General features: G+C 51.2%; 1 protein-coding gene across 1 annotated transcript in view; it reads left to right on the forward strand.

Annotated features, from left to right (window-relative positions):
- sorcs1 (sortilin-related VPS10 domain containing receptor 1) overlaps window positions 1-17500 on the forward strand; it is a gene marked incomplete at both ends in the record, with an annotated part of 126768 nt that overhangs the window by 80422 nt on the left and 28846 nt on the right. The window contains 5 exons of the mRNA XM_084441475.1: window positions 3340-3413; window positions 6144-6208; window positions 7456-7574; window positions 7782-7871; window positions 9560-9739. Of these exons, the coding sequence (XP_084297601.1) occupies window positions 3340-3413; window positions 6144-6208; window positions 7456-7574; window positions 7782-7871; window positions 9560-9739 (528 nt within the window). The remainder of the gene's footprint in view (window positions 1-3339; window positions 3414-6143; window positions 6209-7455; window positions 7575-7781; window positions 7872-9559; window positions 9740-17500) is intronic.

A 17500-nucleotide genomic window follows, 5' to 3' on the forward strand; every position in this document is an offset into this window, starting at 1 on the left:
AGACGCTACACCCGGCAATTTACGGCCATTTTGAGAGTGACCACTGGGCATTAATAGAACGCTTCCGTCGCAGCTGGGCTCAGTTGGGCGACGGCGTTTGGTCTGGAACGGATAACGCGTGCTTCCCTCCCCTGTTGGGGGAGATGGTTTTGGGGGTGTGCTACCGCCCAACGCCTCTGGAGGTTTCCACCGGACCGGTTATGGAGCACACCTGGCCGCGTGTGTGGAATAGTAGCAGAAACACACACACACACACACACATTTTACAACGTCTCAGAGCGACTCCTCTGCGTTTGTAGACTGAGAGACCTGTGGGGCTTTAGGGAGCAGGACGTATTAGAATAGAACTCTCTCTTTCTCTCTCTCTCTCTCACTTTCTCTCTCTCTCTCTCTTTCTCTCTCTCTGCCCTCTCTCTCTCTTTCTGCCCTCTCTCTCTCTTTCTTTCTCTTTCTCTCTCTCTCTTTCTATCTCTCTCTCTCTGCCCTCTCTCTCTCTCTTTCTATCTCTCTCTCTTTCTCTCTCTGCCCTCTCTCTCTCTTTCTCTCTCTCTGCCCTCTCTCTCTCTCTCTTTCTCTCTGCCCTCTCTCTCTTTCTCTCTTTCTCTCTCTCTGCCCTCTCTCTCTCTCTCTCTTTCTCTCTTTCTCTCTCTCTTTCTCTCTCTCTCTCTCTCTCTTTCTTTCTTTGCCCTCTCTCTCTCTCTCTCTCTCTCTGCCCTCTCTCTCTCTCTCTCTCTTTCTCTCTTTCTCTCTCTCTTTCTCTCTCTCTCTCTCTTTCTCTCTCTCTCTCTGCCCTCTCTCTCTCTCTCTCTCTCTCTCTCTCTCTCTCTCTCTGCTCTCCCCCGTGGTTGCTTGTCTGGGCTAAGTGCTAACCGAGTGTGTGGAGTTGATTAGTCAAAGTGATTTCCTACCTCCTCCATTTGCATCTGGCATGGAATCTATTTCCCAGCATGCTCGCCGTCTCTCTCTGACTCGGGAATACATGGCCCATATTCCGTCGCTACAGAAAGAGCATGCATCCAGCACAGTGCGCAGGCTTTTTCCTGCATAGAGGGGTTTTTTGGCGCCCAAATAGATTTTAGACGCCCAAATAGATTTTAGACAGAAAATCACCAGTGCCAAAATGCTAAAATTTGAGAATAAAATGAGCAATTCAAATCCTCTCCAAATGTGTTTGATAGCTTGTTTCAAGTGCAGCCCATCCCGCTTTCTTGCATTGTCCATGGTTTGGACCACTAGTAATCCAGATCATTAATAGACAGGTTTCAGTATATTAAACATTTTGTCTTCATACTGTATCCATTTTGTGTCGTGTCGGAAGATTTCCCACGATTGTGAAAAGTGAGCTCAGTCAGAAAGACAGTGAAGAATAAAGGCCTCTATATGCTGGTAGGATACTCGACATAAAACAGAGGTTTCCCGCCAAAAATTGTGTGCACATCACCCCCCAAAGACCCATTCTGAGCCAGGACAAACCTTGAGTATGTATGCAGTATATATCACAGTATGTATGCAGTATGCAGTACTGTTATGTATGTTAATATGCAGGCTGTACTGTTGACCCTTGACCTTTACACTCACTTTAATGTAGTACGTTGTGTAGCGATGTCACACAGTGCAGTTATGGGAAATCGCAATGCTCACACTCAGCTTTTTAACAAGCCAAATATATAAAATATAAAATATAAAAACCACACAGTATGCCGTTTGATTCGTAAAGCTAACCAGTCAGCTCAGCTAAAACATAACATTTTTATGAGCACTGATTTAGATGAGATAAATTAAACATGATTAATCCAACAGAAATTATTGAGTGATTTCATTTATTTCGAATAGCCTCTGTGCAAAATTAACAAGATAAATAACAGAAATTTTCAGAACAAATAGTGCCGAACACCTGAAAATACTAAATAATACTAAATAATGATAAACATATATAGACATATTCGAAAAGGCGTGAGAAGAAGTACAAGCATATTAAATCCCACCCCCTTTACATGAAATGATTATTCATGTTGTTCTGAGAGGCAGAGAGGATCAGGGGACATAAATTAGTCTATTAACCGAGGCCTTGACTTCACCCTTTCAGGACAATTACAAATAAACAAATATAAACAAACACTATCACAATTAATTGAGTGGCTAATAAACCAGTGTTTACACACCATGCATGGCTGCTCATGCTCAAAATGGAAAAGTCCCACAAAAATGTTGTTGAGACGCCACGTTTGACTCTTGATCTCAATCATAAACTAATCAATCATGGCTATGCAGGTGCTTTATGAAAAAACAACAACAAACAAACACATAGTTAAGCATTCAGCACTGAAACGGTTGTCACTCTAGAGTGAACAAACAATAACGCCGATAAACAACAACGACAATTCAGAACGTCGACGGGAATATTCCTATTCAGCATGGCTCCTCCACTCTATCAAATAAGGCGGGAAAAAACAGAGGAAAACAAAAAATCCATAATCTGCTAAGTGCAGAGGAAAAAGCCATTTCACGCTCCTCAAAGATATGACTCTGTATTGTGCGCGTTCTCTCCCATCATCATCATCACCAGCGCCTCTAAAGAAGCCTCCGCCGGCGCCCAGCCAATCGGCCGGCCTGCCGGCTCGGGGCTGGCGTGGCGAGATTGTGATACCTCAGCAGCCCGCTGATGTGCTGAGCTGACTGGAAGTGGCGCTGGTGTGTGTGTGTGTGTGTGTGTGGGGAGGGGGGCGTCTTGCCCCCCTGCTGTGCCTCTACCCCCCCCCCCCCCCCCGTGTTGATTGGAAGTAGCGCTGGTGTGTTTGTGTGGGAGGGGGAGTGGGGGGGGAGTCATCTTGCCCCCCTGCTGGACCTCTACGTCTCCCCCCCCACCCCCTCCCGTTTTGACTGGAAGTAGCGCTGGTGTGTGTGCCCCCCTGCTATGTATCTATCTCTACGCCCCCCCCTGTGTTGACTGGAAGTAGCGCTGGCGTGTGTGTGTGTGTGGGGGGGGGGGCGTCTTGCCCCCCTGCTCGGCCTCCACCCCCTCCCCTACCCCCCCCCCCCACTCCTCCCAGTATGGGGGCTTGTTAGTGGTCCGGGGTTTCTACCGCCACCGAGACACCGCTCACCCCCACAGTCTCCTCTGCTGCGCCCTCTCACACCGTATATGTGTGTGTCTGTGTGAAAGAGAGAGTGAGAGAGAGTGAGAGAGTAAGAGAGAGAGAGAGAGAGAGAGAGAGAGAGAGCAACAAAAAGGCCAGACACCTGTTTTATGAGGAGGGTTCATTGGATGTGTGAACCTCTTTGTCACGCAGTAAAACAAAGATGGCCTGGTCTAATTGCCGATGGGCTCTCTTCCTGCAGCTGTACAGCTCGGTGGAGTTCGGACGGAGGTGGCAGTTGGTCCACGAGCGAGTGGCGCCCAATCGCTTCTACTGGTAAGAACTATAACGCAGAAATACAACACCATGAAACATTATTGTACTATACTACAATACTATTCTACAATACTATTATTGTATATACACAATACACTACTCGAATGTATGTCTGTGGCTTTTGAGTTGCCTCTGTGCCAGCCTTACTGTAAGCGAAGGCAATGTTCCAGAGTAGGTTTTTTGTTCCATTATTCATGTGTTTGAGACGACTGCTTTTTTCTCAGATGTCCTTGTGGCTGACAGGGCCTCTCTCCCCCTCAGAAAAGCCCTCTCGTTAGGACCCTGCTCAGTCCTGTTTGTGAGTTTTAATGTTAAACGAGTCCACCTCTGAGGCTTTTAAAATGATCAAGAGGATGTCGACTGGCAGTTTTTTTTTTTTTTGCGATTCAGAATCTCAGAAGCGTTTCATCATCTCGCCGATGTTCACCCTGGAGAGCGTAACTGCCCACTCTCCTGAAATGTTCAACCGGCTCTCTGTTACCATAGAAATATCGGTGGCTCAAATAAATATTTAGCATTTGAGCTTATCCTGTCATTCCTCAAGCCCTAGCAGACAGGAACTGTCAGTGTCATTTTTGATATATCTTTAGTGTTATATAACACTTACTTTAACTTTCGTCCACAACTCTGCAGGAAGTGTCAAAAGTGATAACAAGGCCGGTAGACAGGGTGAGTTGAGGCGGCCCGCGGGGGCTACGCCTGCAGAACGGACCCAGGGCTATTTTTAGGGCGTGCGAAGTGATGGTGCGATGGTCACTCCCGATAATGAGGCCGGAGAATGTTCCGGAAAGCCTGGATTGTGCGCCGACCATCCAGAATGGAAGGCATGTAACTGTCTCAACAAACCCCGCGCGCTTCTGTTTGTGAGACACAATCAACCTCGGTGACCGTTGTCAGGTTTGCACACTGGCAGTTGGTGCCTTTGTTCAAATGTATCCATATCTGACCTTATTTCAAGCATTGCTGCCATCTTAGTTTTTTATTATCCGCCCTCCTGTTGCCGGGCATTTGAATTATTCAGCGAAAAACCTTCTAGCCAAGGACACGGGGATGAAGAAGTAGGTCGTCCTTTTCAGAGCTCTATGGGAAATCATCAATACTTCGAATAAATGTCATAATTAGTACTCGTGGTGGTCGGTGCTCTCTTCTGCATATCCTTCGCCTACTCCTATTCCATAGTCCTTTTCATATATACTTCATGGCTTAATGATTATACGCTCACTCCCGCGTCTGCGGGCGCTTTTGGCAAGCGGTTCAACGTACCCCCCTTCCCTCCTAATGATGTCAGGCTGCGCCTTCGTTCGATCTGTCAGAAGTGATTCATGAAAAAAAAAACTCAAGGCCTCCCGGTGTGCGAGGTGCAAGCTTTGAAACGACGATGATCACAGGGCGCATCCGAGGTGGATTCACTTTTTCCATTCCGGAACAATCTTGAGTGAGCGCGTTTAAGGGAGCAGGGGGTGGGTTACTCCCCGGGCCATGGATGATGTTTACCGCATCTGTTGTGACAACCCAGCTGGCATTTCAACGTTGATTCATAGGTGATTCAACGTCATGTGACGACGTGAATCAACGTTGGATTAGGTTTTGATTGTGAAAGGTGAATCAACGTTGATATTGCATAACATCCTACTCTTCAACATGGGTGAATTAAGGTCTTAGGATCAATGTTGAATCACTGTTGAATGTGTTGAATTTGAAAAGTGAACCAACTTTGAAATTCCGACTTTGTTTCAACGGTTTACTTTTCAACATGGGTGAATTAAGGTCTGTTGAAATTGCAACTTTGTTTCAACTTCTTCAATGTATTTAGCCACAGAGAACAAAGGTGTGAACTTGTTAAAATCTTTTTTTTTACATGAGAATCAAGATGCACATGTACTGTAGGCCGACAACAGCAGGGAAATGGGGTTGCAACAACTCTGACAACAGTGAAAATACTCCCAACAATAATGTGAAGAATAAGTGTTTGTGTCAGTGGCATGCACACGCACAAACACACATTTTGTGACAGCCTTCTACACAGCAATGCTACAGAAAAACACATTCATAGTAGAATGTTTCTGAAATGAGTAATAGTACACGACGATTTCACAGACAGCAGAGTAAGTTACTGCCTTACGGGTGAAGAATGACTTCAGAAGCTACATCCAGCTAACGTGAGACAAACATTACACACAACGCACCGTGCCCAAATTTCAAAAGAAACTACGGTGTCCATAATAGGACATCCTCAGATATCCACAAAATAAAATTTGAATCTCATTCTTTGTGCAAGCGCAAAATAAGTATTTGTGACCAGTTAAATTAATATATTGCAAAGATATATAAAGCAAAACCTTTGTCTGGCCACTTTTTACCCATAGTGTGCATTAAAGGGGCTATAAGGCATGTTGAAGACATCATGTTGATTCAATGTACAGATCTTCAATAGAATTTCAACGTTTAATTTATAAGTATTTTATCAACCTTTTCCAACCATTGAGCATTCAATGTTGTTTCAAGGTTGAAAGGACGACTGACATTAATCCAACTATATTTCAACGTTGAAGGTCGGTCGTGTGCCAGCTGGGAGCGGTTGTCACCGCCGCCCTCTAGTATGGATTTATCTGGCGTCGTAGCGAGCGCTCTCCTGGATTAGACGTACGCAGGAAGGCGCGCTTAGCGGGCTTGGACGGATGGCGAGGTATCTACGCCTGAAAAGCCATTTGTCTCCCTCCATTTCCGCAGGTCGAAAATGGGTCTGGACAAGGAACCGGGTTTAATTCACCTGGAAACCAGCATCTCTGACGGACGTGAGTAATTGAATTCTCTGGTTCCTGCTCAATTTCCCCCATGTTTCCTACGGTAGCGCGAGCCTCAGAGAGCATCGGAGGGAAGGGGGTTTAATGGAAGAGACAGAAAAACATCCCAGGAGTGTGGACACGCAAAGACGCCTGAGAAATGTAATGCATTCTAATTAGAACGCCTTGGAGAAGCGTCTGACGCGTGCGCCCGGCGTGTGGATAGATGCTGCACACACCTCGCGCGTTGTCCTGAATCACAACGACCACCAACAGGCTTTTGTTTTGCAGGAATACAGGGCACGCTTTTTCTTTCCGACCGACAGACTTTTAAGATTGCATTCTGACTCCGAAGACAACTTCATGAGCTGTACGATACGAAAACCCATCACATACTCAGAACTACTCTACTCCCTGGACCCCCTTGAGACAAGTCTCCTACTGAAGGGACATCCTCTACTTCAAGCTACATAACAAGATAAAACACAATTCCTCCCCAACCATATTAGAGTATATTTCCCAGATAGGACACCTTCTGTATCCGGGGTAGGAGAAAGGGGGGGTTTGATATCACAGCTAGTCGAAGCAGCAGACCTCCTCGTGACACGACCCACCCCCCACCCCCCCACCCCCCTCTTGGGGAAGGCCATCACTATTGATCATGTACATGTGGAGGAGGCCGACACATAGTTAGCGGGAGGCTATCTCACCGGGACAGGCTGTCCCTCTCCTGCACTGCGATTGAAGGCAAAGAAAGCAATTGGCCCCTCCGAACCTCCGCCCACCCCCTCCCCTCTCCGCCGCGCGGCTCAGGCGCGGGGGAGGCTGGGTCTTCATCTGCGCCGTAAATGTAACCGGCTGATGGAAGCCGGGTAATGGCCGCCCTGCTCTGCATCGGCTAATACCATCGCTGGCTCGATGGCGTTCGTGCATGTACCCCAGTGTGTGCACACCTGTATCTGTTATCCCTTGTGTGTGTGTGTGTGGGTGTGTGTGTGTGTGTGCGTGTGTGTGTGTGTGTGTGTGTGTGTGTGTGTGTGTGTGTGTGTGTGTGTGTGTGCAAATGTGCTTGTGTGTATACCGGAGTGCATGTGTATGTGTAATTGTGTGTGTGTGTGTGTGTGTTTGTGTGTGTGTGTGTGTGTGTGTGTGTGTGTGTGTGTGCAAATGTGCTTGTGTGTATCCCGGAGTGCATGTGTATGTGTAATTGTGTGTGTAATTGTGTGTGTGTGTGTGTGTGTGTGTGTGTTTGTCCACAGAGGCTCTGTACGTCACCTGCAAGCTGCAGAATTGCACAGACGCCAACAAGGGCAAGCCGTTCCCCGGCTACATCGACCCCAACTCGCTGGTGGTCCAGGACGAGTACGTGTTCGTCCAGGTAGGTCGCTCGCCAACGCCGCGCACGCCGTTTGTGGGAGAGAGAGATTTAATGAAATTAAATCACGTACATTATGGATAATCAATATGCCAAAAGTGACAAGTTAATCAGCCGCTATTGTGACAGGTTTTCCTGTTTCCGTTGGAGATTGATGTGTTTGTATCACATTGATTAACGAGGTGGAACATGTGTTGTTCGACGGTGTAGGTGTCGACTGGTGGGCGGCCCATCTATTACGTGTCAGCCCAGAGAGACGTGTTCACGCCGATGAAACTGCCCAAGTACACCCTGCCCAAGGTAACCCCCTGGCCCCCTGCTGGGAGAGAGGAGAGCCTTCGTCTGGGAAAATCACTAGCACATCAACCACAGTAGCCCCACACAACCCTTTGAAATACGTAGCACTCATTAGCGATGTGTTAAGTAAGTATCCAAACGGCTTAGTGTCTCTGCATCTAATCAGGGGGGTAAACCTGTCACCTTCCGGCAAAATCCGTCTGAAAGAGACCAACAGCAGGAGCAAAAGAGACACCAGCACCGGGAAAGAGGCAGGGAGGAAATACAAATGCCAATGCTTCCCACTGACTAAAAATCTCTATATTTTCATGCTAAAATCCACTGTGAATTGTAATGGAATAAATTGCAAAAGTAAAAGGATTTGCCGAGGTTCGCTCAAAAGGTACAATCTGGTTTATTAGCCAAAAACAGACAGTTGCAACAGGACTTCCCAATGGAACACAAGACAGTGTTTCCCAAGAAGAAGTGAAGTCAAAAGTAATTGCGCCGTCTTATATTCAAAATTAGACCCAGATATTTCTAAGATCCGATTGGCTAACTCATCATTACACGTCATCATTAATGGCGGACGTCATCAACAATGGCGAAAACGTGAGACGTGATCAAATGGGTTGTTAGAGACAATAGCTGTGTTGGGAATCGCTCCCTCGTTCCCTCACTCCCTATTCCCTATATAGGGTTCACCATGTAGTGAACTACCTAGGGAATGGAGAAAATGTAGGGTACATGCACTGTTCCCTGCAAATCAAGGTGAATTGTGGGTAATAAATAGTGGACTATATAGGGAACGAAAATTCTGTGGAGAATTCGGACACTACAAACAAAATGGCTGACGCCCTATATAGTGCACTGAATAGGGAGCGATTCCGAACACAGCTAATGAACCAGTGGGAGGTGACAGCTTCTCAGGCAACAAGGAAAGGAGTGTGTTCCCCCCTGGAGATGTCATCCTGCCATAAGGACAAAAGCACCAGCAGGGGTCTTGAATGATCAAAAGGTACGGGGTTGCTAACAGGAGGTAACAGGAGGTAACAGGAGGTAGGGTATAGGTTTGAGGAACAAAAGACTGAGAACGAAACCGCACGACAGTTAGTTCTGAAAGCCTAAATTTCCTTTACAGAATCCACATTTTATTCAGATTCAGAATCTGAATTAATATATTCAAGCTGACGGAATATATATTTTATAGCTATGTGTGGATGAAACCGGCGAGCAAAAGAGAGCGCGCCCCTCGAGTGTTCCTGTTGCCGTACTGTAACTCGACCGGGACGAGCGCCTCGTCTAAAGTGGCGTGGGCGAATCTCACGTTCCGCTGATTATGAATACGATTGATCCCGGCGAGGATGGCGAGGGGGGCGGGAATCTTGAAAAGGCCACTCAGCATCCACCACACATCACTATTCATGTGGAGTTGATTGTTCGGTTCAAACCAAACGATTTTATGAAGTCTGTTTTATTTAAGAATAATCAATGGTGAGGTTAGGAAGCCTGTTGTGTTTCTATTCATTAAGTATTCAATGAATTATTCAAATGTTCCCGAAATTGTGTATTTCGTGTCAGAGGGGACAAAAACAGAGAGTTGAACTTTTATCACAGCAGGGCTTTGTAATCAGCCAAGTACAGGTTTAATTTGGGTTTGGGTTTCAGTCATCGCGGTCTTGTAATCCCCCTTCTGTCTTCCTATTGGTCAGGACCTGCATGTGATCAGCACGGACGAGAACCGCGTGGTGGCAGCGGTCCAGGAGTGGAACCAGAACGACACCTATAACCTGTACGTGTCGGAGACGGCCGGCGTGTTCTACACCCTGGCCCTGGAGAACGTGGTCAGCAGCATGGGACCGGAGGGGAACGTCATGGTTGATCTGTACGAGGTACATGGGACCTGAGGGGAACGTCATGGTTGATCTGTACGAGGTACATGGGACCTGAGGGGAACGTCATGGTTGACCTGTACGAGGTACACGAGATGATCTGAGGGGAACGTCATGGTTGACCTGTACGAGGTACACATGGGACCGGAGGGGAACGTCATGGTTGACCTGTACGAGGTACATGGGACCTGAGGGGAACGTCATGGTTGATCTGTACGAGGTACATGGGACCTGAGGGGAACGTCATGGTTGATCTGTACGAGGTACATGGGACCTGAGGGGAACGTCTAGGGTGGTATGTTGGTGGTGTGGTCTAGGGTGGTATGGTGGTGGTGGTGTGGTCTAGGGTGGTATGTGGTGGTGTGGTCTAGGGTGGTATGGTGGTGGTGTGGTCTAGGGAGGTATGGTGGTGGTGTGGTCTAGGGTGGTATGGTGGTGGTGTGGTCTAGGGAGGTATGGTGGTGGTGTGGTCTAGGGTGGTATGGTGGTGGTGTGGTCTAGGGTGGTGTGGTGGTGGTGGTGGGGTGGTCTAGGGTGGTATGGTGGTGGTGTGGTCTAGGGTGGTATGGTGGTGGTGGGGTGGTCTAGGGTGGTATGGTGGTGGTGTGGTCTAGGGTGGTATGGTGGTGGTGGTGTGGTCTAGGGTGGTATGGTGGTGGTGTGGTCTAGGGTGGTATGGTGGTGGTGGTGTGGTCTAGGGTGGTATGGTGGTGGTGTGGTCTAGGGTGGTATGGTGGTGGTGTGGTGTTGTCTAGGGTGGTATGGTGGTGGTGTGGTCTAGGGTGGTATGGTGGTGGTGTGGTGTGGTCTAGGGTGGTATGGTGGTGGTAGTGTTGTCTAGGGTGGTATGGTGGTGGTGTGGTCTAGGGTGGTATGTGGTGGTGTGGTCTAGGGTGGTATGGTGGTGGTGTGGTCTAGGGAGGTATGGTGGTGGTGTGGTGTGGTCTAGGGTGGTATGGTGGTGGTGGTGGTGTGGTCTAGGGTGGTATGGTGGTGGTGGTGTGGTCTAGGGTGGTATGGTGGTAGTGTGGTCTAGGGTGGTGTGGTGGTGGTGTGGTCTAGGGTGGTATGGTGGTGGTGTGGTCTAGGGTGGTATGGTGGTGGTGTGGTCTAGGGTGGTATGGTGGTGGTGTGGTCTAGGGTGGTATGGTGGTGGTGTGGTCTAGGGTGGTATGGTGGTGGTGGTGTGGTCTAGGGTGGTATGGTGGTGGTGTGGTCTAGGGTGGTATGGTGGTGGGGTGGTCTAGGGTGGTATGGTGGTGGTGTGGTCTAGGGTGGTATGGTGGTGGTGGTGTGGTCTAGGGTGGTATGGTGGTGGTGTGGTCTAGGGTGGTATGGTGGTAGTGTGGTCTAGGGTGGTGTGGTGGTGGTGTGGTCTAGGGTGGTATGGTGGTGGTGTGGTCTAGGGTGGTATGGTGGTGGGGTGGTCTAGGGTGGTATGGTGGTGGTGGTGGGGTCTAGGGTGGTATGGTGGTGGTGGTGTGGTCTAGGGTGATATGGTGGTGGTGTGGTCTAGGGTGGTATGGTGGTGGTGGTGTGGTCTAGGGTGGTATGGTGGTGGTGTGGTGTGGTCTAGGGTGGTATGGTGGTAGTGTGGTGTGGTCTAGGGTGGTATGGTGGTGGTGGTGTGGTCTAGGGTGGTATGGTGGTGGTGTGGTCTAGGGTGGTATGGTGGTGGTGGTGTGGTCTAGGGTGGTATGGTGGTGGTGGTGTGGTCTAGGGTGGTATGGTGGTGGTATGGTGGTAGTGTGGTCTAGGGTGGTATGGTGGTGGTGTGGTCTAGGGTGGTATGGTGGTGGTGTGGTCTAGGGTGGTATGGTGGTGGTGTGGTGTGGTCTAGGGTGGTATGGTGGTGGTGTGGTCTAGGGTGGTATGGTGGTGGTCTGGTCTAGGGTGGTATGGTGGTGGTGTGGTCTAGGGTGGTATGGTGGTGGTGGTGTGGTCTAGGGTGGTATGGTGGTGGTGTGGTCTAGGGTGGTATGGTGGTGGTGGTGTGGTCTAGGGTGGTATGGTGGTGGTGGTGTGGTCTAGGGTGGTATGGTGGTGGTGTGGTCTAGGGTGGTATGGTGGTGGTGGTGTGGTCTAGGGTGGTATGGTGGTGGTGGTGTGGTCTAGGGTGGTATGGTGGTGTGGTGTGGTCTAGGGTGGTATGGTGGTGGTGTGGTCTAGGGTGGTATGGTGGTGGTGGTGTGGTCTAGGGTGGTATGGTGGTGGGGTGGTCTAGGGTGGTATGGTGGTGGTGTGGTGTGGTCTAGGGTGGTATGGTGGTGGTGTGGTCTAGGGTGGTATGGTGGTGGTGTGGTGTGGTCTAGGGTGGTATGGTGGTGGTGTGGTGTGGTCTAGGGTGGTATGGTGGTGGTGTGGTCTAGGGTGGTATGGTGGTGGTGTGGTCTAGGGTGGTATGGTGGTGGTGTGGTCTAGGGTGGTTTGGTGGTGGTGTGGTCTAGGTTGGTATGGTGGTGGTGTGGTCTAGGGTGGTATGGTGGTGGGGTGGTCTAGGGTGGTATGGTGGTGGTATGGTGGTGGTGTGGTCTAGGGTGGTATGGTGGTGGTGGTGTGGTCTAGGGTGGTATGGTGGTGGTATGGTGGTGGTGTGGTGTGGTCTAGGGTGGTTTGGTGGTGGTGTGGTCTAGGGTGGTATGGTGGTGGTGTGGTGTGGTCTAGGGTGGTATGGTGGTGGTGTGGGGTGGTCTAGGGTGGTATGGTGGTGGTGTGGTGTGGTCTAGGGTGGTATGGTGGTGGTGTGGTCTAGGGTGGTATGGTGGTGGTCTGGTCTAGGGTGGTATGGTGGTGGTGTGGTCTAGGGTGGTATGGTGGTGGTGTGGTCTAGGGTGGTTTGGTGGTGGTGTGGTCTAGGTTGGTATGGTGGTGGTGTGGTCTAGGGTGGTATGGTGGTTGGGTGGTCTAGGGTGGTATGGTGGTGGTGTGGTCTAGGGTGGTATGGTGGTGGTGGGGTGTGGTCTAGGGTGGTATGGTGGTGGTGTGGTCTAGGGTGGTATGGTGGTGGTCTGGTCTAGGGTGGTATGGTGGTGGTGTGGTCTAGGGTGGTATGGTGGTGGTGGTGTGGTCTAGGGTGGTATGGTGGTGGTGTGGTCTAGGGTGGTATGGTGGTGGTGGTGTGGTCTAGGGTGGTATGGTGGTGGTGGTGTGGTCTAGGGTGGTATGGTGGTGTGGTGTGGTCTAGGGTGGTATGGTGGTGGTGTGGTCTAGGGTGGTATGGTGGTGGTGGTGTGGTCTAGGGTGGTATGGTGGTGGGGTGGTCTAGGGTGGTATGGTGGTGGTGTGGTGTGGTCTAGGGTGGTATGGTGGTGGTGTGGTCTAGGGTGGTATGGTGGTGGTGTGGTGTGGTCTAGGGTGGTATGGTGGTGGTGTGGTGTGGTCTAGGGTGGTATGGTGGTGGTGTGGTCTAGGGTGGTATGGTGGTGGTGTGGTCTAGGGTGGTATGGTGGTGGTGTGGTCTAGGGTGGTATGGTGGTGGTGTGGTCTAGGGTGGTTTGGTGGTGGTGTGGTCTAGGTTGGTATGGTGGTGGTGTGGTCTAGGGTGGTATGGTGGTGGGGTGGTCTAGGGTGGTATGGTGGTGGTATGGTGGTGGTGTGGTCTAGGGTGGTATGGTGGTGGTGGTGTGGTCTAGGGTGGTATGGTGGTGGTATGGTGGTGGTGTGGTGTGGTCTAGGGTGGTTTGGTGGTGGTGTGGTCTAGGGTGGTATGGTGGTGGTGTGGTGTGGTCTAGGGTGGTATGGTGGTGGTGTGGGGTGGTCTAGGGTGGTATGGTGGTGGTGTGGTGTGGTCTAGGGTGGTATGGTGGTGGTGTGGTCTAGGGTGGTATGGTGGTGGTCTGGTCTAGGGTGGTATGGTGGTGGTGTGGTCTAGGGTGGTATGGTGGTGGTGGTGTGGTCTAGGGTGGTATGGTGGTGGTGTGGTCTAGGGTGGTATGGTGGTGGTGGTGTGGTCTAGGGTGGTATGGTGGTGGTGGTGTGGTCTAGGGTGGTATGGTGGTGTGGTGTGGTCTAGGGTGGTATGGTGCTGGTGTGGTCTAGGGTGGTATGGTGGTGGTGGTGTGGTCTAGGGTGGTATGGTGGTGGGGTGGTCTAGGGTGGTATGGTGGTGGTGTGGTGTGGTCTAGGGTGGTATGGTGGTGGTGTGGTCTAGGGTGGTATGGTGGTGGTGTGGTGTGGTCTAGGGTGGTATGGTGGTGGTGTGGTGTGGTCTAGGGTGGTATGGTGGTGGTGTGGTCTAGGGTGGTATGGTGGTGGTGTGGTCTAGGGTGGTATGGTGGTGGTGTGGTCTAGGGTGGTATGGTGGTGGTGTGGTCTAGGGTGGTTTGGTGGTGGTGTGGTCTAGGGTGGTATGGTGGTGGTGTGGTCTAGGGTGGTATGGTGGTGGGGTGGTCTAGGGTGGTATGGTGGTGGTATGGTGGTGGTGTGGTCTAGGGTGGTATGGTGGTGGTGGTGTGGTCTAGGGTGGTATGGTGGTGGTATGGTGGTGGTGTGGTGTGGTCTAGGGTGGTTTGGTGGTGGTGTGGTCTAGGGTGGTATGGTGGTGGTGTGGTGTGGTCTAGGGTGGTATGGTGGTGGTGTGGGGTGGTCTAGGGTGGTATGGTGGTGGTGTGGTCTAGGGTGGTATGGTGGTGGTGTGGTGTGGTCTAGGGTGGTATGGTGGTGGTGTGGTCTAGGGTGGTATGGTGGTGGTGGTGTGGTCTAGGGTGGTATGGTGGTGGTGTGGTCTAGGGTGGTATGGTGGTGGTGGTGTGGTCTAGGGTGGTATGGTGGTGGTGGTGTGGTCTAGGGTGGTATGGTGGTGTGGTGTGGTCTAGGGTGGTATGGTGCTGGTGTGGTCTAGGGTGGTATGGTGGTGGTGGTGTGGTCTAGGGTGGTATGGTGGTGGGGTGGTCTAGGGTGGTATGGTGGTGGTGTGGTGTGGTCTAGGGTGGTATGGTGGTGGTGTGGTCTAGGGTGGTATGGTGGTGGTGTGGTGTGGTCTAGGGTGGTATGGTGGTGGTGTGGTGTGGTCTAGGGTGGTATGGTGGTGGTGTGGTCTAGGGTGGTATGGTGGTGGTGTGGTCTAGGGTGGTATGGTGGTGGTGTGGTCTAGGGTGGTATGGTGGTGGTGTGGTCTAGGGTGGTTTGGTGGTGGTGTGGTCTAGGGTGGTATGGTGGTGGTGTGGTCTAGGGTGGTATGGTGGTGGGGTGGTCTAGGGTGGTATGGTGGTGGTATGGTGGTGGTGTGGTCTAGGGTGGTATGGTGGTGGTGGTGTGGTCTAGGGTGGTATGGTGGTGGTATGGTGGTGGTGTGGTGTGGTCTAGGGTGGTTTGGTGGTGGTGTGGTCTAGGGTGGTATGGTGGTGGTGTGGTGTGGTCTAGGGTGGTATGGTGGTGGTGTGGGGTGGTCTAGGGTGGTATGGTGGTGGTGTGGTGTGGTCTAGGGTGGTATGGTGGTGGTGTGGTCTAGGGTGGTATGGTGGTGGTCTGGTCTAGGGTGGTATGGTGGTGGTGTGGTCTAGGGTGGTATGGTGGTGGTGGTGTGGTCTAGGGTGGTATGGTGGTGGTGTGGTCTAGGGTGGTATGGTGGTGGTGGTGTGGTCTAGGGTGGTATGGTGGTGGTGGTGTGGTCTAGGGTGGTATGGTGGTGTGGTGTGGTCTAGGGTGGTATGGTGCTGGTGTGGTCTAGGGTGGTATGGTGGTGGTGGTGTGGTCTAGGGTGGTATGGTGGTGGGGTGGTCTAGGGTGGTATGGTGGTGGTGTGGTGTGGTCTAGGGTGGTATGGTGGTGGTGTGGTCTAGGGTGGTATGGTGGTGGTGTGGTGTGGTCTAGGGTGGTATGGTGGTGGTGTGGTGTGGTCTAGGGTGGTATGGTGGTGGTGTGGTCTAGGGTGGTATGGTGGTGGTGTGGTCTAGGGTGGTATGGTGGTGGTGTGGTCTAGGGTGGTATGGTGGTGGTGTGGTCTAGGGTGGTTTGGTGGTGGTGTGGTCTAGGGTGGTATGGTGGTGGTGTGGTCTAGGGTGGTATGGTGGTGGGGTGGTCTAGGGTGGTATGGTGGTGGTATGGTGGTGGTGTGGTCTAGGGTGGTATGGTGGTGGTGGTGTGGTCTAGGGTGGTATGGTGGTGGTATGGTGGTGGTGTGGTGTGGTCTAGGGTGGTTTGGTGGTGGTGTGGTCTAGGGTGGTATGGTGGTGGTGTGGTGTGGTCTAGGGTGGTATGGTGGTGGTGTGGGGTGGTCTAGGGTGGTATGGTGGTGGTGTGGTCTAGGGTGGTATGGTGGTGGTGTGGTGTGGTCTAGGGTGGTATGGTGGTGGTGTGGTCTAGGGTGGTATGGTGGTGTTGGTGTGGTCTAGGGTGGTATGGTGGTGGTGTGGTCTAGGGTGGTATGGTGGTGGTGGTGTGGTCTAGGGTGGTATGGTGGTGGTGGTGTGGTCTAGGGTGGTATGGTGGTGTGGTGTGGTCTAGGGTGGTATGGTGCTGGTGTGGTCTAGGGTGGTATGGTGGTGGTGGTGTGGTCTAGGGTGGTATGGTGGTGGGGTGGTCTAGGGTGGTATGGTGGTGGTGTGGTGTGGTCTAGGGTGGTATGGTGGTGGTGTGGTCTAGGGTGGTATGGTGGTGGTGTGGTGTGGTCTAGGGTGGTATGGTGGTGGTGTGGTGTGGTCTAGGGTGGTATGGTGGTGGTGTGGTCTAGGGTGGTATGGTGGTGGTGTGGTCTAGGGTGGTATGGTGGTGGTGTGGTCTAGGGTGGTATGGTGGTGGTGTGGTCTAGGGTGGTTTGGTGGTGGTGTGGTCTAGGGTGGTATGGTGGTGGTGTGGTCTAGGGTGGTATGGTGGTGGGGTGGTCTAGGGTGGTATGGTGGTGGTATGGTGGTGGTGTGGTCTAGGGTGGTATGGTGGTGGTGGTGTGGTCTAGGGTGGTATGGTGGTGGTATGGTGGTGGTGTGGTGTGGTCTAGGGTGGTTTGGTGGTGGTGTGGTCTAGGGTGGTATGGTGGTGGTGTGGTGTGGTCTATGGTGGTATGGTGGTGGTGTGGGGTGGTCTAGGGTGGTATGGTGGTGGTGTGGTCTAGGGTGGTATGGTGGTGGTGTGGTGTGGTCTAGGGTGGTATGGTGGTGGTGTGGGGTGGTCTAGGGTGGTATGGTGGTGGTGTGGTGATCCGATCTGCTCTTTAAGTCCATGCTGCTCAGATCATCTCCCCCTTGAGATCAGTAGTTAGAAGTGACCAGTTAGTGAGGAAGCACCAAAGGAAACATGACTTAAAAAGCCAGACAAGCCGGGCAACATAGAGTAAGATAGACCATTTCAAAGTCAGCTCAATTCTGAATGAATGTCAACGGCATCCCCCTTGATAAAAACCCATCAAATGCATCTTTGTTTGAAAGCAATCTTCTTGTAATATATTAGTGTAGCCTATAGTCTATTGGGTTCAATCAGCCTGTGATCAGATCAATGTGTGTACGGTATAGAGCTCTCTCTGAAGGCATTTCCATGGCTAACCCCCGGAGCACAAATCTTTTTTTTTTTCCAAAAGTGCATTGTATGAATACGAAACAGCCCCAGAATGCTTGCAAATCACAATGTAGATGGGGTTGTAGTGGTGGAGGTGTGAGTGTGTGTGTGGGTGGGTATGGATTTTTGGGTGCAAGAGGGAACTAATTCATTTTCTTTGATGAATAACTGCACATAATTTAGCATATGTACAGTTCTCTTTGCACACAAACACACACACACACGTCTGCTATGATATCGGGGGGGGGTACAGTCTGACTAGCGGTCTGGTTT

Source organism: Borostomias antarcticus (assembly GCF_949987555.1).
Source record: "Borostomias antarcticus genome assembly, chromosome: 7".
NCBI classification, from domain to species: domain Eukaryota; kingdom Metazoa; phylum Chordata; class Actinopteri; order Stomiiformes; family Stomiidae; genus Borostomias; species Borostomias antarcticus.